General features: G+C 42.3%; 1 protein-coding gene across 2 annotated transcripts in view; it reads left to right on the top strand.

Annotated features, from left to right (window-relative positions):
* The window catches only part of PARVA (parvin alpha), an 89,409-nt gene extending 83,332 nt beyond the window's left edge, over positions 1–6,077 (top strand). For both annotated transcript variants that reach the window (XM_034769985.1, XM_034769986.1), the window contains exon 13: positions 4,022–6,077. In XM_034769985.1, coding sequence (XP_034625876.1) covers positions 4,022–4,098 — 77 coding nt within the window. In that variant the 3' untranslated portion in view covers positions 4,099–6,077. The remainder of the gene's footprint in view (positions 1–4,021) is intronic.
* Positions 6,078–26,643: the final 20,566 nt, after the last annotated feature.

Genomic DNA, 26,643 nt, shown 5'->3' with positions numbered 1-26,643 from the left:
CAGGGTTTCATGTGAAACAGAGAGTAGCTGTGATCTCCCACTCCTGGTGGAGGTTTAAAATTCTTATAGCATTTTAATTTTTCAGGTATTTACTGCTCTAGGGGACAGCTAATTTTTCCAATATAAATCAAGCCATAGGGACATTTCTTGTGCATTTCTTGTGCATTTTTCCATTCACACTGGGCAGGAAGTTTCATATTAAGCATTTCAATAAATGCACAAGAAATGGCATATATATATAGATAGATAGATAGATAGATAGATAGAAATGCTTAATATGAAACTTCCTGCCCAATGTGAATGGAAAAATGCACAAGAAATGCACAAGAAATGTCTCTATGGCTTGATTTATATATATGAGATATATATATGCCATTTCTTGTGCATTTATTGAAATGCTTAATATGAAACTTCCTGCCCAGTGTGAATGGAAAAATGCATCTGTTTTATGTGTTGTTACATTGGGCACAATGCCCATGCCTAAAATTTCCAGAGAGCAAAAGAGCATTGGAAAGTATCTTACTATAAATGTGTATACTAAATAGTCTTAAAATTCCTACACAGCTTCTATGAAATTTCTGATGAATAAATGCTGCAGAATATGAAAAACATATGTAGAAAAAAATAGTGAATATGGTAAATAAATTAGCATATCTGCATGGTATTAACTTTTTCAGGGCCACCCATTTATTTTTGTTATTTGCAATATATTATTTGCAATTATATACAATGAAAGGGCTTAAAAGGGCCCCCTTAATTTTATCTTTTACTACTACTTTGTATTCAAGAGATGTCTACAGATATGATGCTAAATGTCATCAGCCAACATTTTCAGAAAAAAAAACCTAAAGTTAGACTCTGAAGTCCATGTTTACGTACCTAAGGATGGGATTTTCAAAAGCACCTAAATGATTTAGGAGCACAGCTTGCATTGAAGTGAATATGGACCGAAGAGCCTAAATTTAGGTTCCCAATTTTGGCCATCATTGTTTTCTTTACTAGTCATTATGATTTTCTTTCTAAAATGGCCCTAACTGCATACAGCAGAAGTGATTTCATAAACTCTGTTCATCAGTCTTTAATGAAAGCCTTGAGCTTGCAAGTTCTTGCATGGTGCAAGGCTGTTGGCCTTCGGTTACAGCACAAATGCAGGCAGAAACTTGGTGCGGGTGTAATTTAAAATGTGAACACAAACACAATTAAATTGTGGTCTCCAGAATGCAGCCAGCTTTTCAGGCCATCCAACTCTAATATTTAAGGGGCACACTCCGGCAGAAGATAAACTCCATGACTCATAGTCCAGATCCTGGTTGGACTTCCATCAGTTCCGCTAGGACTCATAGGAATTTTTGCACTCGGCCTGTGTCTCCTCATCCATGACTGAGTGAAGAAGAATTTTAAAGCATTGTCGAGTGCAAGCTCCTTCTGGGTGACACTCCATTTTAGAAACCAGCCATGGAAATGAACTATTATGAGAAGAATTTGATAAAATTATGTTTCTATAGAAATATAATAGAGTTCTATAAAAAATTAATAGAATTCAGTGTTATGGAAGTGAATAGAAATGATTAGTCTTTCTAGAGGTTTTTTTTTTAACCATCCTGTACTCCTGGGGGAATTCTGCACCACTGCACATGTCCAGAATCATGTCCCCCACAGATTTCTTTGCTTCCCTGCAGAAAAATGACTTTCTGAAAGGGGAGCAAAGAGAAGCTGCAAGAGCAGTCACACACCACTCTCTAGCAGAGCAGGTACATCATTTCATGCACCCGAAGCAGCTGGTGGAGAGGCAAATCGCTGCGGGGCTAGGGACACCCCAGCCAGTGGCTCCTAACCTGAGCTGGGGTCAGCTGCTAGACCCAGCTGGGCTGGAGGCAGGAGAAGACATGACTTCCTCTTTCCTGGCAAGGAGTGTCTGGGGCTGCCTCAGACCCACCCCCAGAAACCTCCCCTAGCTGCAGGAAGCTCAGCATCCTCACCTGCTTCCTGCCCCCATCGCTCCTTAACTGTGGTGGGAGGGGTCACTGTACCGGGAGCTGCTCCCCCATCCACCCTACACCCATGCATTTGGACCTCCCATACTCAGACACCCCTGCCAAGCCTCACTGTGTACTTCCAGAACTCCCCTAGCCCTCCATACCCAAACCTCACCCCACTGAACCACAATCCCTGCATCTGGAGCCCCCCTGCCTCAGGACCCCCTGTCTCCAGACCCCAACCCTGAACCCAGACCACCATCCACTGAGCTCCCTTCACTTAAACCCCCTCCCTGATAACCCACCTCCTGCACCAGCCTGAGCCCCCACATCCAGACACCCAACTAGATGCACCCAGACCCACACCCCAACAAGCCCCATTCCCCCAGCATCCAGACCCCTCCGCTGAGTCCCAACCACCTTCACTTGGCAGCCTGTGCTCCCCACTGCCATGCTGGAGCCTCTGCATTTATTTATTGATAAACAAAACATGCAGAATTTTAAAATATTGTGCGCAGAATTTTTAAATTTTTGGCGCAGAATGCCCTCAGGAGTAATCCTGTAGAATTCCATAGAGATTATGAAATTTTCAGATACATTTTATGGGGTGGTTTGAAAATATTTGTGCAAAGTTTTCCATTAAGTTCTGTAGGACTCCTCTACAAGGGAATAAAGGGGGTCATGTGACTCCAAGATTCCCAGCTCCAGGCTTGATGGGGGAACTTCCCCTTTTTAGAGGTAGAAAGGCAGACCATAACTGTAGCAATCTGGGCTGTGTAGAAATGCCCTTCTCTTGATTCCCAGCAGCTTTGGGATTTTTTACATTTTATAGCCTTGCCTATTAGCTCCTGGAACCTATCTGTGTCTTCCAAGGGGCAACAAAGTGAAGGGGCCTAGGGATTCATTAATTCCGTTAGGTGGAATAGTCCCTTCATGAAACTCAGGAGGCTCCATAATTACTCAACTCTGGAAATGAAGCTTTTTTTTGTATGGCTTCTGCAGCTGCCTTGCCATGTAGCCAATGTCCACAGCCTTCTACAGCTTGCATAGCTTGGAAAACCATGCATGGGTTTGGCTGGACTGGACCATTAGAGCATAGACATTTGTTGTGTAATCTTCAGAATCGCATAAAAGACTGCAATATAACTACTAGAATGGCAATATTATTTTGATAATTACATAATTTGCTAGGACTGTCTGCATGCTTTGAAGATGACTTGTTTACACGGACCAGAGCAGTGATTCGGGTCATTTAATTTGATATATATTCTGTCACAATAACATTGACTTTCTCAACAACCTCTCTCGGATACAGAGTGGCTCTCTTGTTTCACAAAGGTGGGGTTTTTTTAAGCTTAGATATATATTGGTTGAGGCTCCAATTCAGCCATCTACTTGACCATGTTCCTAACTTTTTAAGGACTGGGGATGTGAGATCTTCAGCAACAACTTTCAGAGGCATTTGTACACTGAACTCCCAAGGTGTTTTAGAAAAATCTCACCTTAAGAATGTCGAAGTGCTTTAATTTTCTTGCTAAATAAATATCTAACAGAATATGTTTTATTCAGTATAGACCCAATCCTGCAGCCCCTCCATATCTGAACAGTCCGACTGGAAGATCAGGCCCTGAGTGTCAATTTAAAAAAAAAAACTGCTTCCAGATTTGTACCTGCAACTTTTCACCCACAATCAAATGTGGGTGCAATTTTGTAGGTACAAATAATCACGGGTGCTAATTTTTTGCATGTAGACATCTAACTAGCTGACAGTATTTGCAAATCAGGAAGTTGTGTGTTCTGTATTCATCTGCACCTACAATTAAGTGTGGCTGTAAAATTGTGGCTGGGTTGATGGCCTGGTCAAAAATTGTTCTTATATTTGTCCATCTTCCATACCCGCGCTTCCTACGTTTGTGATTGTGTATTTGGGGAAGAGACTGAGGAGAAAAGAATGTACTTGCATGCAAGAAGGATGGGCATTTTTTCTGGGGCTTCCTGGATGTCATGAAAAGAGCTGATTTTCCCTTTTCCCCTTCTTTTTCTAGATATTGTAAATTGTGACTTGAAGTCCACACTGAGAGTGCTGTACAATTTGTTTACCAAATACCGGAATGTGGAGTGAGGAATTTATTTGGGACAGATGAACGTCTGTTAACAAAGCAACCCATCACAACAAACAATCGTATACTTCATGGTCATCCCTTTGCATTTGTATTTTTTAAAGGAGCTGAATCATTTCTCAGAAGTGTTTTGAACTGATTATTCTTGCTACGCTTATTATACCATATGCTTAAAATTAGGGCTACATTAAACCAAATGAAATGATGAAGTAAAAAGTTTGAAGGAAGATAACTAGGTACCTTCTGGGGAATTCCATCTCTGATTAATATTTCTCTAGTCTATTTAAAATACTCAGAGCAACAAGCGATAGACTTGATAGCTTTAATTAAACTGGACTTTAGAACCAATTGTAGGAGGTTATCTTCAGCTGTATATTAAATAATAATTGGGGGGGGGAATCAGTTATTTTTCTAATCTGAGAGAAGACAATGTCTTCTATCCATAATAAGATGGATGCATCAGGGGATCCTGCTAACTTACTGAATGTGTATGGAAGGATAAGTAGGATGTGATGGTTCACACTGGAGTTAAGAAGACGAGATCTGTAAAAGGCACTAAACCCGGTTAACTATTTTATGTTGTTGTATAAATCAAGGCTTAAATTTTCTGGGTACTAACTGATATGACTACTTATTCCTTCAGACTCGTAATGATGTGATGTTCTGATTTAAATGTGCATTGTCGATCAGTCGGAACAGCACTCTTTACAGCTTGTATGCTTGATTCTGTGCAATGAGAAGACCTTTACTGCGAAGTACAAAATTCATTACAGTGTCAAAACCTTATAATACAGCCTCTTCATAAGTATAGGATCTATCCTACAAAGACACCCAGGGACAGTAGAAACTGAAGTAAGGGAATTGTTTTTACTTAAAATGAACAGTTTAGAAAAATATAATTAGTATAAATTATGCAGTATGTTGGAAGGGCACAAGGAATTAATAATTAAAGCCTACATTTAAAAAAAAACCTGGGTTCCCAACTAAAGGCCTTAAAGAAGCCTGATTTTCAGAAAGTGGGTGCTCAATACTTACTGAAAATCAGACCTCTTTAGGTTGCTTCAAGTTAGGCACCCAAAAATGGAAGCGTGCAAGATCACTATTCACTTTTGAAAAATTAGGCCAAAAGCCTAATATCGTGTAAGAGTAGTGAGGCGTGTTTGAGCATACACATTTTAATAAAAGTGGTAAAGAGTGATCAAGAAAAGTAAAGTTTGTAGTGTATCATACTGTAATATTTGTAAAACTATTAGATGGGATAGCACTTAAATACTGTAGCCTAAAAAATACGGGATAAACAACTTATTTTTTTTACTTTGATATTTTGCCTTTACTTTAGAAAGAAATTCTATAAATTAAATAGAAAATAAAATAGTGCCTGTTTTTCTCTATAGTCTATTTTATACATTCAGCTGCAGGCCTTGTATGTTGCTAGTTTAGATTTATTTACATAAAAGGAGGCAGTGTCTATCCCCTTGGTTAGTTCATGATTGAATTGTTTTGTTGTACAATGTACATCACGCAAAAGTATGATTGTTATTTTCTGGAAACAGTCCTCCACCCTTCACATTCTAATGCATTTTTTGGCATTAACTCAGACTTGCTGAGATTGTTACAATACAAGATTCTGTGGAAGTTTTAGATGAACAAGAATTATTTTTCCGCTCGAATCATGACATTCATGAGCTGTGATGATTTTACATTTTCAGTTGTAAGACACACAGAAGACATGGGGCCTGCTTCTCCTCTCGCATCTCTATCAGGCCTCAATTGGATAGGCATAGGTGTCCATGCTAGTAGATCACATTGCATGAGTCTAAATCAGGAACAGTGCCATTGAAACCAGTGGTTACCAAGGAGAGTAGTAAATTAATAATTACTTATAGTTTTAAAATCAAGATTTAGATGTCTTTCTAAGAGGGATGCTCCGACTCAGCCACATGTTATTGGGCTCAGTAGTGTTCACTTAAATAGTTGAAAAGAAAAAAAAATTCTTTTAGGGCTGGAATTACCGGGTAAAATTTTTGGCCGGTGTTATGCTGCAGGTCAAATTAGATGTCCATAGTGGTCCCTTCTGGCCTCAAACTCTATGAATTACACCAGTGTAAAATTAGTATAGGTGAAAGGAGAACCATGCCTGTGGTCTCTTGAATCAGTTTATCTGAAGAAATGCAATGCTGGTAAGAATTATTCATAACAGGTTTATGTTACTCATTATCTAAAGCGCTAAATATTTTATTTTGCAGTTTTTGCTCATTTGTTTTTCAGTGCAGTCATTAGTGTTAAATCAAGCAATGATGTTCTTCCATGGATACTAAGTGATGTTAAATAATAAGCTGATATTAACTTTGGTTGAGGTGCTTATTGAGATTCATTACTCTGAGAGGTAAATATTGACTGAGGCAAAGATAACGTCAATATTTAATTCAAGGAACAATAAACCAGGATGTTCTCTGAACCAAGTATTCAATATCTGTATTGTTACTTACTTTCTGAATATCCAAAGACTATCTGGATATCCCTACATTTTAGTAATGGTTTTCAAATGCATGGCAGCTTTTCCTTTTAAACGGAGTTTCTAAAGGGCTTATGAAGTGAGAGGTTTAGAAAAGAAAAAATATTTTCTTCTTTTTTAAGAGGTAAATAATTGGACTTTTTGCTCCCAGTCAAAATGCTCTAATTTGTATATGTTATCTGATTAGTTAATGTCGTTCTAGATCTCAGTATTATTGACCTTTTGAGGAGATAAACAATAGGAACTCATCCTGTGGTGGGTTTTTTTGAAAGTCAGCCAGAAGTGTTCTCCTGTACATACCCAAAGTTACAGTATGTTTTCAGGAAGTTTCAGATTTTCCTCCTTTGGTTATTTGGCATTTATTTTGTCCATCTACAAGTCTATAGGCTAGTAACTGCTAGAATGCCACAGCTCAGTTCTTTATTTTATTTTTTACAGATTTAATTCAGCTGGAAAGACATGGCACTCTCACACACACTGAACATATTATATGAGCAAAGCATATATTTTTAACTGCCTTTGTTTTCAGGAGAGCGCTTTTTTAGGAAGACAGTTAGCTCTCTGTGCACAGAAGAAAGATTATGTACAGCAAAACTAGTCGTTTCCTGCATCTGTGCATTCGTCCTAATTCTTATTATGGGTTGCTCTGCTAATGAATTAATTGGCAAATTTTTTGTTTCAGTAAATTCCATCTAAAACAAATCAATGGACAGAATTGTGAAATACTTACAGTACAGTAATTGTTGGACACTTAAGACTATAAAATCTCATTGTTTTTCAAAACAAAATTTAAACTTTTATATGAACATCTGTTTTATAGCAAGAATTTTTGTAAACTAAAATCTTATATAACTATATGAGAACACAAGTAGTATAAACCTAGAACAGTATAATAGTTTACACACACACACACACACACATATTACAGGCCAATGGATTACTGCTTATATTTCTGATTATATAGATTTAAATAGCCTATAAAATGAATATGAAATCTAATCTATAGATATCTAATATTTATTGCTTTTAATATAGAAAAAATAGAAAAATAGAATATTACTGTAGTCAGTTTTCTCTTTATCAAGTAATATTTGGCCTGCACCTTACTTATGTGAAGCTAATTGGGTAAAATTTTGCTCTTAGTTAACAGTGCAGTTACTCCTGATTTACAGCAGTGTAACTGAACTTGAATTTGTCCCATTGGCTTAGAGGTGATTTAAGTTTTAGGTCAATTATGGCTTTATTTATAATTCTTGTAAATGATTAAATATTTCCACATCAATGGTAGCAATTTTAAAGGACAATGTTTTAAGATTACATTGAAATTCAGTGGGCCCGATCCAGCAAAATAATCTCTGGCTTTCTGTGACATGAAGGTCCACAGGTTTCTCGGACCACAGAAGGCTAAGGGTATGTCTACACTACGAAATTAGTTCGAATTTATAGAAGCCGGTTTTATTGAAATCGGTTGTATACAGCCGATTGTGTATGTCCACACAATAAAATGCTCTAGGTGCTCTAGTCGGCAGACCGCGTCCACAGTACGAGGCTAGCGTCGACTTCCGGAGCATTGCACTATGGGTAGCTATCCCACAGCTATCCCACAGTTCCCGCAGTCTCTGCCGCCCCTTGGAATTCTGGGTTGAGATCCCAATGCCCGGATGATGCAAAACAGTGTCGCGGGCGGTTCTGGGTACATGTCGTCAGGCCCCTCCCTCCCCCGTCACAGCAACGGCAGACAATAGATTCGCGCCTTTTTATCTGGGTTACCTGGGTTACCTGTGCAGACAACATGGAGCCCGCTCAGCACAGCTGAGCTCACCATCACCATATGTCCTCTGGGTGCCGGCAGACGTGGGACTGCATTGCTACACAGCAGCAGCTGCTAACTGCCTTTTGGCGGTAGACGGTGCAGTAGACTGGTAGCCTTCATCGGCGATCTGGGTGCTGGCAGCCGTGGGGCTTGCCTTTTGGCAGTAAATGGTGTATTATGACTGTTAGCCGGCCTATTACAAGTCGGGTCATCGCACGTTAGCAGAGTCTTCCCTGAGCAGCAGCTCGTGCAATAGGCCTGAAGACCATCGTCATACACCGCCCAGTATTTGCTGCCAAGCACCCAGAAAGATGCCGAGGGCTATCAGTCACGCTGCACCGTCGTCTTAAGATGTAAAAAATAGATTTTCTCTGTATTCATTTGCTTCCCCCTCCCTCCGTCAACAGGGTTTTCAGTTTAATCTTTGGGGGGGACCAGTCTGTGACAGTTGTTTGTGTCTCTCCCTGATGCACAGCCACCGTTCTTTATTTTAATTCCCTGTGCCTGTACGCCATGTCGTCACTCGGCCCCCCTCCCTCCTTCCCCTAGGCCGTCAGATACTACGTTTGCGCCACAGCTCGAGCCGAGAAGCGGTTCGCGCCTTTTCTTTGAATTCTGGGTTGAGATCCCAATGCCCGGATGATGCAAAACAGTGTCGCGGGCGGTTCTGGGTACATGTCGTCAGGCCCCTCCCCCCTCGTCACAGCAACGGCAGACAATAGATTCGCGCCTTTTTACCTGGGTTACCTGTGCAGACAACATACCACGGCAAGCATGGAGCCCGCTCAGCTCAGCTGAGCTCACCGTCACCATATGTCCTCTGGGTGCCGGCAGACGTGGGACTGCATTGCTACACAGCAGCAGCTGCTAACTGCCTTTTGGCGGTAGACGGTGTAGCATGAGTGATAGCCGTGGGGCTGGCAGCCGTAGTGCTGCATTGCACCAGCCCCTTGCAGGCGATGGTATATTATGACTGGTACCCGTCGTCGTCGTACTGGTATGGCTGTCAATCATGGCCACCTGGGCAGACATGCTACTGTTTCGATGATGACGGTTACCAGTCATAATATACTATTTTCTGCCAATTGCCCAATATTGTCTGCTAAGCACCCAGAAGAGGCCGAGGGCGATGCTGGGTGCTGGCGGACGTGGGGCTGGCAGACGTGGGGCTGCATTGCTACACAGCAGCAGCCCCTTGCCTTTTGGCAGATGATGGCATATTATGATTGGTACCCGTCATCGTCATACTGGTATGGCTGTCACTCATGCTGCAGCGTCGGCTGCCACCTTAAGATGTAAAAAATAGATTTGTTCTGTGTTCATTTGCTTCCCCTTCCTCCGTGAAATCAACGGCCTGCTAAGCCCAGGGTTTCCAGTTTAATCTTTGGGGGGACCATTCTGTGTGACAGTTGTTTGTGTTTCTCCCTGTTCCTGTACCTGTACGCCATGTCGTCACTCGGCCCTCCCTCCCTCCCGCCCTCCTTCTCCTGGTCCATCAGATACTACTTTCGCGCCTTTTTTCTGACCAGGCGCCATAGCTAGCACTGGGATCATGGAGCCCGCTCAGATCACCGCGGCAATTATGAGCACTATGAACACCACGCGCATTGTCCTGGAGTACATGCAGAGCCAGAACATGCCAAGGCGAAACCCGGACCAGGCGAGGAGGCGATTGCAGCGCGGCGACGAGAGTGATGAGGAAATTGACATGGCCATAGACCTCTCACAAGGCACAGGCCCCAGCAATGTGGAAATCATGGTGTTACTGGGGCAGGTTGATACCGTGGAACGCCGATTCTGGGCCCGGGAAACAAGCACAGACTGGTGGGACCGCATCGTGCTGCAGGTATGGGACGATTCCCAGTGGCTGCGAAACTTTCGCATGCGTAAGGGCACTTTCATGGAACTTTGTGACTTGCTTTCCCCTGCCCTGAAACGCCAGGATACCAAGATGAGAGCAGCCCTCACAGTTGAGAAGCGAGTGGCAATAGCCCTGTGGAAGCTTGCAACGCCAGACAGCTACCGGTCAGTCGGGAATCAATTTGGAGTGGGCAAATCTACTGTGGGGGCTGCTGTGATCCAATTTGCCAGGGCAATGAAAGACCTGGTGATAGCAAGGGTAGTGACTCTGGGCAACGTGCAGTCAATAGTGGATGGTTTTGCTGAAATGGGATTCCCAAACTGTGGCGGGGCCATAGACGGAACCCATATCCCTATCTTGTCACCGGAGCACCAAGCCACCGACTACATAAACCGCAAGGGGTACTTTTCAATGCTGCTGCAAGCCCTGGTGGATCACAAGGGACGTTTCACCAACATCAACGTGGGATGGCCGGGAAAGGTACATGATGCTCGCGTCTTCAGGAACTCTGCTCTGTTTCGAAAGCTGGAGGAAGGGACTTTCTTCCCGGACCAGAAAGTGACCATTGGGGATGTTGAAATGCCTATCGTGATCCTTGGGGACCCAGCCTACCCCTTAATGCCATGGCTCATGAAGCCATACACAGGCAGCCTGGACAGGAGTCAGGACCTGTTCAACTACAGGCTGAGCAAGTGCCGAATGGTGGTGGAATGTGCATTTGGACGTTTAAAAGCGCGCTGGCGCAGCTTACTGACTCGCTCAGACCTCAGCGAAAAGAATATCCCCATTGTTATTGCTGCTTGCTGTGCGCTCCACAATATCTGTGAGAGTAAGGGGGAGACATTTATGGCGGGGTGGGAGGTTGAGGCAACTCGCCTGGCCGCTGATTACGCGCAGCCAGACACCAGGGCGGTTAGAGGAGCACAGCAGGGCGCGGTGCGCATCAGAGAAGCTTTGAAAACGAGTTTTGTGACTGGCCAGGCTACTGTGTGAAACTTCTGTTTGTTTCTCCTTGATGAACCCTCCAACCCCCCCCCGACCCGGTTCACTCTACTTCCCTGTAAACCAACCACCCCACCCCACCCTCCCCTCCCCTCCCGCTTGCAGAGGCAATAAAGTCATTGTTTTTTCACATTCATGCATTCTTTATTAGTTCCTTACAGAGGTAGGGGGATAATTGCCAAGGTAGCAGGGATGGGTGGGGGAGGAGGGATGGAAAAGGACACACTGCATTTTAAAACTTTAACTCTTATTGAAGCCCAGCCTTCTGATGCTTGGGCGATCATCTGGGGTGGAGTGACTGGGTGGACGGAGGCCCCCCCACCGTGTTCTTGGGCGTCTGGGTGACGAGGCTATGGAACTTGGGGAGGAGGGCTGTTGGTTACACAGGGGCTGTAGCGGCGGTCTCTGCTCCTGCTGCCTTTCCTGCAACTCAACCATACGCTCGAGCATATCACTTTGATGCTCCAGCAGACGGAGCATTGCCTCTTGCCGTCTGTCTGCAAGCTGACGCCACCTATCGTCTTCAGCCCGCCACCTCTCCTCTCGTTCATGTTGGACTTTTCTCATCTCCGACATTGACTGCCTCCACGCATTCTGCTGTGCTCTATCAGCGTGGGAGGACATCTGCAGCTCCGTGAACATCTCGTCCCTCGTCTTACGTTTTCTCTTTCTAATGTTCACGAGCCTCTGCGAAGGAGAAACATTTGCAGCTGGTGGAGGAGAAGGGAGAGGTGGTTAAAAAAGACACATTTTAGGGAACAATGGGTACACTCTTTCATTACAAGGTCGCATATTTCGGCTTGCAGGCAGCCATCGTAGGCCACAGTGTTTTGGCTTATTTAACCTTCTTAACATGCGGGAAAGGTTGCAAACAGCAGCGCATTTCCCATCTCAAGGATGAATTGGGTTGTCCATTTAAAATGGGGTTTCAATGTAAAAGGAGGGGGCTGCGGTTTCCCGGTTAACATGCGGCACAAACACAAGTAAACCACCCCCCCCACACACACACACACGATTCTCTGGGATGATCACTTCACCCCTCCCCCCCACCGCGTGGTTAACAGCGGGGAACATTTCTGGTCCGAATAGCAGGAACGGGCGCCTCTGAATGTCCCCCTTAATAAAATCACCCCATTTCAACCAGGAGAGCTTTCTGGAGATGTCCCTGGAGGATTTCCGCTCCATCCCCATACACGTTAACAGACTTGCTTGCTTTTTTTTGTAATGTTTACAAATATTTACAAAGTTACACTCACCAGAGGTCTCCTGTGTGCCCTGAGGGTCTTGGGTGAGTTCGGGGGTTACTGGTTCCAGGTCCAGTGTCACAAACATATCCTGGCTGTTGGGGAAACCGGTTTCTCCGCTTCCTTGCTGCTGTGAGCTACCTACAGTACCTCCATCGTCATCTTCCTCGTTCCCCGAACCGTCTTCCCTGTGTGTTTCTCCAGTGAGAGAGTCATAGCACACGGTTGGGGTAGTGGTGGCTGCACCCCCTAGGATCGCATGCAGCTCCGCGTAGTAGCGGCAAGTTTGCGGCTCTGCCCCGGACCTTCCGTTTGCTTCTCTGGCTTTGTGGTAGGCTTGCCTTAGCTCCTTAATTTTCACGCGGCACTGCTGTGTGTCCCTGTTATGGCCTCGGTCCTTCATGGCCTTGGAGATCTTTTCTAATACTTTTCCATTTCTTTTACTGCTACGGAGTTCAGCTATCACTGCTTCATCTCCCCATATGGCGAGCAGATCTCGTACCTCCCGTTCGGTCCATGCTGGAGCTCTTTTGCGATCCTGGGAGGACTCCATGACGGTTACCTGTGCTGATGAGCTCTGCGTGGTCACCTGTGCTCTCCACGCTGGGCAAACAGGAAATGAAATTCAAACCTTCGCGGGTCTTTTCCTGTCTACCTGGTCAGTGCATCTGAGTTGAGAGCGCTGTCCAGAGCGGTCACAATGAAGCACTGTGGGATAGCTCCCGGAGGCCAATAACATCGAATTCCGTCCACACTACCCCAATTCCGACCCGCAAAGGCCGGTTTTATCGCTAATCCCCTCGTCGGAGGTGGTGTAAAGAAACCGGTTTAAAGGGCCCTTTAAGTCGAAAGAAAGGGCCTCGTTGTGTGGACGTGTCCAGGCTTAATTCGGTTTAACGCTGCTAAAGTCGACCTAAACCCGTAGTGTAGACCAGGCCTGAGAGAATATTGATGTGCCATGAGGGATCAAAAAAGAAAGAAAGAAAAATCTTTACCATGGGTGTTAACAAATGCTAGGAGAGCAGAGAGTGCTCTGCTTCCCAATTCTTAATTCATCTATCTCCCATCACAGCCATGCAGCAGTGTTGTGTGGGTCTTCCCCATCCCCATAATGACCTTCGGGTTGTTTGTAGAGGGGAGCCCTCTGCAATAGGTAGAGCCCTCTGCCTCCCCTCCCCAGTTACTTTTTGTCTGACAATGAGGAAGGGCAAGTGTCTAAGCCAAGTAGTCTCTATTTCTCAGAAGAGACCTCCAAAATGGAGTTGTCACCAACTGAGGTTCTAAGATCTTAAGGCTATGGCTTCTCCAATTTTTTTTTCCATCTGACTGACATTCAGTCAGCCAGGGAAGAATGAGCCTGTGAAAAGATGTCAGGGCTGAGTGAGTTCTTCTGTTTCTCCAATATCATGTCCATAGAGATGGGTTGCTATATATTGCAAATGGACTGTCCATGAAAAGGGGTGCTCACAGAATGCCTAATCCTCAGCATTCCTTAGTTGCTAGGTACTTCTCTCTCTCAAAAGAGGGAGCAGCAGCCTGTACATCTTCATAGCTCAGGAAAGCTCATGGAACTTCTGTGGACCAGCAACTGCTGGATACGGCCCTAACATTCTAAGTAAAGTCTACTTATGTTTACTCTTTGGAACAAATTCTCTGCTGGTGTATCTCCACTGAAGTAATTGGAGTTGTACCAGCAGAGCATTGGTCCGTTCTGTTTTACAGCAGGGTCTCAAGATAGGCTTTGGGTATTTTTTATGTTCAGACAAGCTGTATTAATTAAGACAAATGATGCTTGATCAGTTTGACTGACCTTTGCATTGTCCATTGATTTTGCAGGGACATGTTTTTAAATTCATATTTCAGATTCACTTAGCAGATACTCTACTCCAAGCCACAAATGTTGTTAAACGGAATGGCTTTAAAATGTGATGGGTTTTATTTCATTAGGCAGAAATATGTATGAATATTAGATATAGTACATATTAGCTTTAGACCTTTTTTATTTGTTTATTTTTGATCTCCTCTCATAATGTTGTCTTCACTCAAAGCCTCTGAATGTGCTGAACATCCCAGAGTAGAATAGTGCCTTGAATAATACTTGTAGCCTTCTCTGCAGCATTACTTAGTGGTCTTTTATCATCTTATCGTGAGAACTATTGTTGCATTTTTCTGAAGTTAATGCAGTCACAGATTAAATGTTTCATGTAAAGTGAAAATTAGGTTAGAATATGATTTTTAAAAAAATTGTTCACATGCAAAGTAGTCTATTGTAAGTAGATATTGGAGCCAAAATAATAAATATATCAGAATCACAAATGTTCTACTTTCTAATGCCCTCTGATCATTTAACATTTGTGAGGGCTAAATTCTTTGTATCTGAGTCTAAATCTGTGCTTGCTTGCCCTGAATCTATTAGTTAAAAACAACTTTGTCATATTCAACCTGTCTGCAGTCTAATAGTTTTAATAATTCTATGCTTTCCAGTATTATTAGTCCCATTTCATTGTTTGGTTATAAAATTCAAGATCACAATAATTAAATGTGCAACACACAAAAAAAGAGTTGTAATTCTTGCTTCATAAAATATATATCTAATTTTGCTGGTTTATATAAATTAACCCACATGCCTTCAACTGCAGATTTAATGGCTTTTATAAACATGTATTTTATGTACTCTGTAAATAAGAGAGACACTACATTACCAATATTTCTTGTGCTTTTTCTGAAAGATCTGTTAAGATACACAATAAAAATCACACCTGAAAATCAGAATTGCATGTTACTGTCTGTGCTAAAGATGATTTATGAAGCAAAAAGTAGCAAGGTTACGTGGTTGTACATCCCTGGAACTCCAAGCCCTCTGTGTGCATTTTCCCCACTCCCAATTATCTCCTTGTGGGTGTGCTTGGTGTTTATTATTATTATCTGTGAAGGTTGGGGACAGCTGAAAGTGGGTTGATAAAACAGACATGTAAACATATGCTTGAGCCTATTAGCAGCAGCGGGTACAGAAAAGGCTGTACCTGACTCAAAATAGTGTAGGCAAAGCACACCCTGCCTCTCCTGGTTATTGTTGGCATATTAGACACTTTCACAGTGAAGTATTATATCATAGTCTGTGAAATATTTCAGTTGTGTTATTCAATAGTGTGTCAGCAACGTATGTAAACTATTGCAGTTAAACCTTTCCAGTACATAAAGTAACTGTGGTTGGTTAATGCATTGTTGTTGTAGCTGGATTGGTCCCAGGATATTAGCGAGACAAGGTGAGTGAGGTAATATCTTTTATTGGAACAACTCTGGTGGTGAGACAAGCTTTTGAGCTTACACAGAGCTCTTCTTCAGCATTGTTAAGAAAGCTTTGGGGACCTAATTTTTGTAATGAAACTTTGTTGTGATACTTATATATACACAGTAGTTTTAATGCAGCATTGTTTACTATTTGCATGCTGTTATATTAAATTGCTTTCTCAATAAAGTAGGTCATTTTAATGCTAACACATATGTACCACAGTCAAGCAATTAAACTGTATCTGAATTGCATGAATTAGAAGTGTTTGTGAAAGGACTGCAGGGTTGCGATTTTAGCCACAAGGGTGAATACAGATTGATAGTAACAAAATCACAAATCTGTATGGCCTTTTCCTAAAGTCTTTGCAAAGAAACTGGTGGTGGGAAATTCTTATAAAGTCACGTATTCCATCCACCAGTCAGTGCAGGATTTGTCCCTCCATTCTATTTCCAAATCAAATTTAAAGGAATCCAACAATGGGCTTGTGCTACCTCCCTTATGAAACTATGCCACATTCTAACAGACCTCAGGTTAGAAATGTCCTGATATTCAGTCTAATTTTTACCTGATTCAATTGATTTCACACTGAATACCTGATGTCTTCTTTCTTTGATACTTGCACCACTCAAATTTGGTGAAAATTAATACCACACTATTGTGTGCTACCACAATTATTTTTAAAAAAAATATACTATTTTATTACATTTTGAGACTCAAAAGTTTTCAGCTGTCACTAATAAACACAATTCACTGCTCAGAACTTCTGATGTTTAGAATAACTAACTGCACCAATTATAGTCATTTTTCTGATTTATTAGGCAAAGTATTATATTAGGTGAACATATTATTCTATTAAATTACATAAGGAAAAAACCCTGCGACTAAGATGTTCATGTATATTTTCTAAAAACAATCCTCATTGTTTTTTCCCATCAGATACAAACACACTCTCTCTGGTACAAGAGAATAGCAGATAATTTTGTATATGGGCTCAATCTTGCAAGGTGCTGAGCATTCTCACCCCAATCCAGAAAAGCATGTAAGCACATGCTTAACTTCAAACATTTGAGTAGTCCCTTTGATTAATTTGCAGGATTGAACCCTGTATAAGTAAGATCCCATGTTACACAGAAATATGTATGTTAGCAAGAGATGTGGTATGTGGATTTTCACCTTATATTTAGGATTTGAGGCCCTAATGTGGCCATCACAGCACCATACTTACTGGGTACTGGGTTACCTTTAAGACCTGCTCCCTTCAAAGTATCCTCAATAGTTATTTCATAAATTAGCTCAGAGGGATACATATCATCTATTATTTTTACCCAACCCTGAAGTCATTCAGGGGAAGTGATTTGAAGTCATTAGGAGTTTTGTCTGCATGCTGGCTGAAGAAACAGCGCAAAGGATGCTTTCTGTGTGTGAGGCTCTTTGATCCAGATTCTCAAAGATACTTAGGTGCCTAAGTCCTATTTAGGATCTGGGATTTAGTGATCAAGAGAGCAAATCATCTGCATAGTAACAATGTTGGCAACACCTTCAACTTTAATATTAAGTTTTAGGCAGATATGATTCACTCCGTGTGGTTGACTGGTGAGCTGTTTGTTTGGTGTGTGCTTATTAATATTTGTGTTATGGTGGTGCCTAGAGGCCTCATTGTGTTAGCCACTCCACAAACACAGAGACAGTCCCTGCCTTGAAGGGCTTATAATCTTAAAGAAGGTGTGGGAGGAGAAAAGAAGCAAAGTAACTTCCCTAACATCACCCAGCAGGTCAGTGGAAGAGCTGGGAACAGAATCCAGGTCTCCAGAGGCCTAGTCCAGTGCAATAGCCATTGGACCTCCCTGTGCTGTGGTGGATACATCAGTGCAAAACGGGAAACTGGAGAGAGGAAAATACCAAGGTTCCTGTGAAATTCTAGTCCCCATGGAAAAGCAGAGGGTTGGCAATGCTGCTGACTTGAGGGAACGTCCCTGAGGTTCTCATTGGTACTCTGTGCTGCCCAACATAAGGAGCTGGAGAGACAATGCATCCAGCCAGCAACGCAGATGTGCACCCAGATGACCAGGTTGCTTTGGGATAGTGGGGAGTGTCAATGCTACCTATAGAAGGTAGAGAAGTTGCCATGCAGCTGGCTCAGAGGGAATCCCCAGCAACGTGGGGATCACTGCGGGGTTCTACACTTGCATAGAGGCTGGGGTGCATTGTAGCTGCTTGAGGGATATCTAATACTGCCACTCGTGATGATGCCCTGGTGGGTTCTATTCAGATTGGTGCTGGAACTGCACCTACATGCATGAATGTCTAAGAGATCAAAACAATTAAATAATATCGTTTAAAAAAGCATATTAAAGCTATTAAGTTATTAACTTCTGGTGTCTCAAACCTTCTAAATCTCCAGATACTTCTGAACCGGTGTTTTAAATGGCACTTGAGGACAGAGAAAGGACAAAATTAAAGCAGCTGTGGACTCTTAATTACATAATAGCAATCTACTGTGTCAGGAGCAAGTGCTCAGCTCAGACAGTGTCATAATGTCTAGCTTCATTTTTTCCTCCACAATAGCAGCTTTACTTCATTTTATCAAGACAAATTAACCCCTTTATTTTCATGTACATTATTGTAAATCAGAGTCTACCACATTAACATTCTGGTTTTAATTTACTTGGCCTCCACACCAATGCTCTTCACGAGTGAAATATAGTATATCAGTTATAGCCTACAATAAATTTTTATGAGATCACGTTACAAAAACTGATTCCCAGAAAGACCAGGGGTGGGGGGCGGGGAAGGAGCTGCAACAGTTTGCCTTCCGAATTGATTGTCCTTACATGTTTTTCACCTAGCATCCCTTGAAAGAACAATTATTATTATTCCAGGTGCTTATTAGCCTGGAAGTTCCTGCAGTGTCCTTTAAAGGAACCTAAACTTTGTTGGCATATGGAAAAAACGGTCCTTAGGAGTGACATTTCCATAGAGGAGTCAAAAAGCAAAAACCACCATTTTAGCCAGGTAACAATTATCATCACACTTCTTATAACAAAATTGCTCTGGAATTTAGGCTGCTTTCATAAATAGCTATATCTTTCTTTTTAAAGATGGGCTGAAAAGATTTAAGAGGACAAGATGTTGCTAAAATAAACCCCTATTGTGGCATTGAACTGGGTGAGAATGCACTCTCCTAAAAAGACAATACTGTACCACTAACATCTGAAACCCAAGCAAACTCATCAAATGTGAAGATGGAAATCTAAAACATAACTGACCATAATTTGTCAACAGAATTAAGACTAATAGAACTAAAGAACTAATAGAATTAAGGAGGTCATTTCTAACAAAGGACAATTAACTACCTCACAGACCTTAGCACTTTCAGAGCAAATTGCAAAATCCAAGGCCTGAATCCTTTTACTCTATATCCCCTTTATGTCCCTCTAGCAGTGTAAAGGGGCCCTAAAGTAGGCATAAATTATATTTCTACTCCCAGAGCAGGCCTCACTATAAATGAGAACTAGGCCCACAGATACTTGACTGAGGCTTCCCACAGTAACACCATCTGTAAAGAAAAATATTTAGAACAATCCTGAAAATATTTAAAATAAACATAGTCCAGGGAAAAGAGAGAGAAATATATCTCTGTGTGTATGCTTTATAATTAGTGAAGTGCTCATATATCACAGTGAAGGTACGCTCATGGTCTAGAAAAGAACCTAGATAGCACAATTAGCTAGAACTACATCATGTTTACAAGTAGCTATCTTGTGAACAATAACACAAGAAAGTCTTCCACTTGGGCAGGTTTCATGTCTTAATTGTATTAGGATGAGTGGCACTGAAGAAGGGGGGTCAAGTTTCAAGAGGGACTTAATTTGGTATAGCCCCAAAGAGCTCAGGAATAAAGCTTGGCAGCATTTTTCAGTTGCATTTTTTTTTTCAATGAAAAATGCAGATTTGGTAACACCAAAACATTTCACAAATTCATGTTGGTTTTGCTGAATTATTCATATTTTTAAAAAATCTGAAAAAGTCAAAATGTTGAATTTTGACATTTTCTATAAAAAACATAAACAACCTGTGACGTTGTGGGGTCTATATGGTTTTATAAAAATATAAGTGAATATAATGTAACTGGGATATGCTTCATGGAAAAGGTCTATTGTAAGGTATCATTACAAAGCTCATAATCTACTGACTATGATCATCCTATTTGTAGAAATGTACCACTCTTGTATCTAAAACTAGAAATATAAAACATAACTCTGAGGGCCTATTGTAATTATGTAAAGTGTGGGCCATTAAGGATGGTTTGGAATCTTGATGACTCCCATTGTCTGCAGATGGCTGTTTACCTGTGAGTCTTCCTGTATATGTGTGTGCTGGCAAGTGAGTAATGAAGTCTTGCAGTGACATGTGATCATGTCACCTGAACTGGAATCCATCTTTAACCTGGTGCTTTTCCAGTGAGGAGGGGGTGGAAACCCAGAGGGACAAAGGGTTCCCACCTTATGCAAAAGATATATAAAGGGGTGGAAGAGAACAAGGGGAGGGAGGAGCCATCATGAAGAATCCCCTAGCTATCACCTGAGCGGGAACAACAGCTGTACCAGGGGAAAGAATTGTGCCCAGGCTTGGAAGGCGTCCAGTCTGAGAAAAAACTTACTGAAGCATCTTTGAGGGTGAGATTATCTGTATTCAGTTTGATTAGGCATAGATTTGCGCATTTTATTTTATTTTGCTTGGTGACTTACTTTGTTCTGTCTGTTACTACTTGGAACCACTTAAATCCTATTTTCTGCATTTAATAAAATCACTTTATTTAGTAATTTACTCAGAGTATGTATTAATACCTGAGGGAGCAAACAACTGTGCATATCTCTCTATCAGTGTTATAGAGGGCGAACAATTTATGAGTTTGCCCTGCATAAGCTTTATACAGGGTAAAACGTATTTATCTGGGTTTAGACCCCATTGGGAGTTGGGCATCTGAGTGCTAAAGACAAGCACACTTCTGGGAGCCGTTTTCAGGTAAACTTGCAGCTTTGGGGGCAAGTGATTCAGACCCTGGGTCTGTGTCTGGAGCCAGACGGGAGTGTCCGGCTCAGCAAGACAGGGTGCTGGAGTCCTGAGCTGGCAGGGAAAACAGGAGCAGAGGTAGTCTTTGCACATCGGGTGGCAGCTCCCAAGGAGGTTTCTGTGATCCAACCCGTCACACAACCCACTAAAAACCTAAATGGAATGGTTAATTTTGAGTTAACCCAAACACAATTTTTTTCAAAAGTTTTGGCAAATCAAAAAACAAAACAAAACATTTTGCTTGACCCGAAACAATTTTTACTTTTTGAGTCACCAAAAGTCATTTTGTGTGGAACAAAACATTTTTCTTGACCTGAAACAATTTTATTTGTATTTATTCATTTATTTATTTTTTACTTTTCAACTTACCAAAATTTTTGAAAAAATTCATTTTCGGGTCAGCCAAAAATGGGGTTTATTCACACAGCTCGACTAAGGAATGCAAGCTGAGTGCAGGCCCTTAGCTCTCAAAATCTAGAGCCCTTGCATGTAACACTGGCCATGCAGAATAGTAAATCAAGATCTCTTTCCTAGAACTCTGCCTGCCTGCTTCTAATAAAACATTAACTACCTCCCCACTGCCTAACTAATGACATTACAGATCTTTCATCAAAACAAAAAAATTAGAGGTGCATATCAGAATTTAGCATCATTCCTTTGGAGAGTTTCCAAGTGCTTCTCTTCAGAGACTTTGTGTCTCAGAGCCAGGATCTCTCTAGTTCTCCAGTGTATATGTGAAAGCCTAGCTGTCGGTCACCATTGACTACAATTAGAGTTTCACAGTCACCACCAAAAGTAGCAGAGCCATTTATCCAGAGGCAAGACCCAGATATCTGTGCAGTGGGGGCCATGTGTGCAGTGGTCTCTCGAACACTTGCACTGATTTTGAGGTATGTGTACTTTGATGATGTTAATGTTAATTTCTGAAGTTCCTTGTGTTGCTAACTAGACTGAGCATTTCATTCTCTATTAATTGCAGTGGATTTTTTCCCCCTGAGCTGTTTAAGGCTTGCTTGTCTAAGTTGCCCAGAAATCATGCTGATATTTTATTTTATATTTTAAAGAATGGCCAACCTATGAATTGGGCCTGAGGGAAGTGGTTCCCTATGTAATGTATAGTTTGCAGAGCACTATGTGAAGGGCACTATGTAAATAGAAGATAATGATGTATGGGTTTGACTGAGACAGCTCTGCCTCCTTATAGGCCACAGGCAAACCTCTCATCCAGCCCCTCAGGTGTTTTTCTGGTAGCGTGCACTTAATAACAAGGGCACTTTCTGTCCTCTCCTCGCTGGTCATAGAGGTCCCACGTGCTCACACTTTAAGGCAGAAGCTAGGATTAGGGAGACCACAAAGAAGGTTCACGCCCCCAGGTACAGCACAGTGCCTTGCTCTAGGTGGGCCTGGCAGGGATGGCATGGACTCAGGGGATCTATCACTCTTCAGATCCTTTTAGGAGTCTGCCTCCTAGAGAAGACATATTAAGGGGCAATTTCAGCCAATATGCTGAACTAGTCTCTAGCCTGCCCCCACAGCTGCTCCATCCACTTGGATCCCACTAGGATTCATAGATTTGTAAAGTCTGAAAGGATCACTGTGATCATCTAGTCCGACCTCCTGCCTAACACAGGCCAAAGAACCTCACCCAGTAATTTCCACATCAAGCCCCTTCTGCCCCCCTCCCCCACACACGCAGCTTCGTTTGTTTTCTTAGTACCCAGCTTCTTGTGTTGGCTGCTGGTATGAGGATTTAAACCACAACCAACAATGAAAACTGCAAAACACCTAGGGCCAAATCCTTCTATCCTTATTTAGACAAAATTTCCCATTAAATGAATTCCTTTGAGTGAGAAGTACAAGATTTGTCCCAGGAATAGAGACATCCCTGTTATTTCAAACACAGCTTCTCTTTTATTAATCTTTTGCCACATTGTCATTTGATAGCACTTACCTTTCTCTATTAGTCCAGTATTACTCAGCATTTTCTAATTAACATGACATTGTATTAGATTGTCCTAGGATTCAGTAACATGCCTGCACTAGCATACCCAGTACATGGTATCCTGTTACCTTCAATCTAGCGTCGCTATTGATGGAATATGCAGGATGTACTGCATACCATCATTCCTTTCAGGGAGTATTCTGACACTCGGCCTTGATCTTGGCTTTCACTCTGGCAGAGTCCTGTTGTATGTTTATTTATAACTTCTTGCTTTGGGGATAGTAGTGGCTGCCTGAGACACTTTCTTGTTATGCCATAATTCTCAGGGTGAGGCTCTGTGAATTACAGTAAAGAGGGCTTTGCCCATTTGGAAATAAAAAATCTGTAAATTAATCAGAATGCAATTTTAGTAAACCAGCAGTTTAACCAGCCAGTCCAATTATGGTGTGGGTTGCAGCAAGTCTGTTTGTTCAGGACTCCCTTGAGTTGTTTTCAGTTATGAAGTAAAAATAAGAAATTAGGTCAGTTATACTGTAATGACCAGGGCCAGCTCTGGCTTTTTGGCTGCCCCAAGCAAAAAAAACCTGCGGCGCGGCCGGAGCACGGGTGCAGGGGGACCGGCTGGGGGGGGGAGGGGAAGGGAGCGGGCGGGAGAGAGAGAGAGAAGGGAGCGGCCAGGGCTACAGCAGGGGCACTGCCATGCGGCCCCTCCCGCTGTGCTGCCTCCTGCCACCTGCGGCGAGGGCTCCGCTCCGGTCAGCAGGGAGGGAAGGAAGAGGACTGCCCTGCAGGGCGCTCTGGTTCTCCATGCCGCCGCCCCCTACAGGGCGGCCGGAGCGGAACAAGAACAAAAAAAAGAAAAGCAGCCGTGCCGCCGTAGGATTGGGCGGAATGCTGCCTCCTACAAGCTGCTGCCCCAAGCACCAGCTTGCTCAGCTGGTGCCTGGAGCTGGCCCTGCTAATGACTCCTCCTAATCACACAGATTGCAAGTGCATATAGCAGTATAGCTTTACCTAAATTAATATTTCCTATTTTATCGCTGTGACTACCATTTACCATCCTTTCCAAGCTACATGCAGAACACTGATTTCAAATGACAAATTAAATATTTGTTGGCTCGGGGATGGTTTTAACCCTTACAGAGAGCTATACTCAACCCCAGGACGACAGAGTTGCCTAAATCTTCCCATTGCCTTCTGAGTGATGGTCCCCACTCCCTAGCTGCCAAGACCTACCTGCTACCCCCTTACTCTTCCCACCTCTCACCTGGCTAGCCCTCCTGCTAGCTGTGGGAGCAATTCCACTAAACCTCTCCTGTTTGCTTCCAGCACCTCCTCCCCCAAACAAACCCTATTTCCAAGCCCTCTACAGGCTCAAACCTTCCTATTGCCACTCTAGTCTGCCTCACTTTCTAGAGGCCTGGAGAAGTGCCCAACCACGTTCCTCACTGTCAAAACCATACAGCAATGCCCACCCTCCCAAAAAAGGGCCTCAATCAGATCCCAGCAAAAGACATTACTGCTACGCTTTTTCAAGTGATATTAAAACCTTTCCACTGCCTCCCTAACTTGCTACACATTAGAGCTGACAGCCCTCCTTTTGCCATCATCCACCTCCCAGCTGTCACAACCCTACAGACAAGCCAGTGACATTCCCCCACTGTTTTCCACACCAGCATTTCTAAAGACAGAATTAAATTAATGTATTCCTACTACAAGCACCACTTTCTGCAACATAATTTTCATGATGATTTTCTTCTCCTTAGGCTTATTTAAGAAAAGGGCAAAATTCTAGCCTACTATACATTGTGAAACCCCAAGTTAGTCAGTATTTGGCCAAACATTTGTACCCTCGCTCCCAGGAAGATACGCAAGCTAGGGACTGCCCAATCTCTAGAAATTATTGCTTCATCTTTCTTCCCTTTATACTCTTGAACAATTTCAAACCAGACTAGTGTTGGAAAAACCTCAGAAGTGCAGGAATTTGGCTGCATTTCAAAGGTTTGATCACTTAAGTGCACTCCGTTCCTTTCTCATTTCTCCATGTTGCATCCTTCTCCCTCTCACCCTTCTTAATTCTTTCTCAATTCAACCAACTTTCTCCCTTTCCCTGGGCCTATCTTTCCCTTTATGTGAGCCAGCTCCCTCTCACTCATCTTCAACGAACCCCTGGCCGGCCATGTCATCTTGCTGAGCTTGCCTCATCTTTCCCCGACTCCCAGAATGTGCTTCAGATTCATTAGGAATTTAAAGGGCAGGGTATAAAGACCTCATTTTCATATGGCTGTAGAAACAAAAAAAATAGGTGACATTTCAAAATGGGGGTTTGAAAATTTACTTGAACTTTTTATGTAGGTTAGCTCGAAGACATGGATCACTGTCAAGGTTAAAATTTTGCACACTCAAAAGTTAGGCAATGCAGACATTAAGGGTATCATAGTAATGTCACTCATCTACATATATGGCCATATCATGTCACTGACAGGACCAAGTTTTGCCCACAGATATCTCTGTGATGCTCCCCAACCCCCAAAGCAATAGGGGTTGAGTATATGTATCTGGAGTTAGAATTGAGCCCTTTGATGAACCCAACTCTCCCACCTGCTTGGCCAGCCATGTCTCCATCCCAAGCGGCCCTTCCTCACAAGGGGCCTGATCCAACGTGCACTGAAGTCAATGGGAGTCTTTCCACTGACTTCAGTGGGCTTTGGATCAGGCCCAGAGTGTAGTATGTAGTAGAACTTAAAAAAAACAGAAGTGTTGGACATTTTATAAAAAGTGCTCCTCTGAGGTGGGTAGGGGATATGGCCTATAGTATTAAAGAAGTCAGAGAGAATAAAGTAACATGGTAAAATGAAATTATAGGTAAAACATATTTTGCCTATTGTAAGACTGTAGATCTTCACATTTGATCGTGATCTGAATACTTGGGGAAATTGCATGCATTTTCAGACTGATTTTTTAAGTGTGACACATACATTCAGCTCAGCAACAAGATATCTATACCTATTTTACCTTTCTTGAGACTGTCTTGTTAAAAGTAAAATCCCAGTTTAGTTACTATATAATTTGCTTCGCTTTTTAAAAAATGAAAGCCTGGTGACTCTCACATTTTTGGCACATGTGGAAGCAAAACAGTTAAACTGCTAACCAATAATGTTTTGTAGTTCATATGAGAGCCAAGAAGATTAATGAAATGTTCATGAGAAAGGCTGGCAAAAGGCCACATTCCTATGGGAACATTGCTGCAGTGAGGTTTAATGGATCACGATGGACATTAAGAAACAAATGTGTGGGAGTTTTAGGGTGAACTGTAAATGATCAAGAATCTAGTAAAAATATAGGATACAGTGTATCTGTAACATGCTCATCTCTTTATCTAAAATCAGAGATGAAGATGGCAGTTTGCATCCAAAGAACAGCTGTTAAGTTATTGAGTTCTGCTGGCTTCTTTGAAAGTTACAGCAGATGCAACTTCATTAAAGGAACTTCTGCAACAAACTATAATATCTCAGCCTGACCTGCAGCTTTCCCCCCTTTTTTACTGTGCAAGAACTCCCTATCAAGGCTTAATCCACCACCCTTCCCAAATCCTGCATATGCTTTTAATTCCATGCAATTGCATTATTTTTATTCTTTTTAACTAACCAGTGAGAAACTGCACAGGTACAATGTGATTTCTGTTTTTGCTGTCTAACCACCTCCCTTTTGCATAGTTGTGTTTTTGAAATACATCCATGAGACCATGTGAATCCACTAACATTCTGTATTTAAATTTAGATCAGTGGATTAGTGAATGCTATAT

The sequence above is a fragment of the Trachemys scripta genome, chromosome 4 (genome assembly GCF_013100865.1).
Source record: "Trachemys scripta elegans isolate TJP31775 chromosome 4, CAS_Tse_1.0, whole genome shotgun sequence".
Lineage (NCBI taxonomy): Eukaryota > Metazoa > Chordata > Testudines > Emydidae > Trachemys > Trachemys scripta.
The sequence above is the reverse complement of the archived record's forward strand: the minus strand, read 5'-3'. Positions and strand labels throughout refer to the sequence as shown.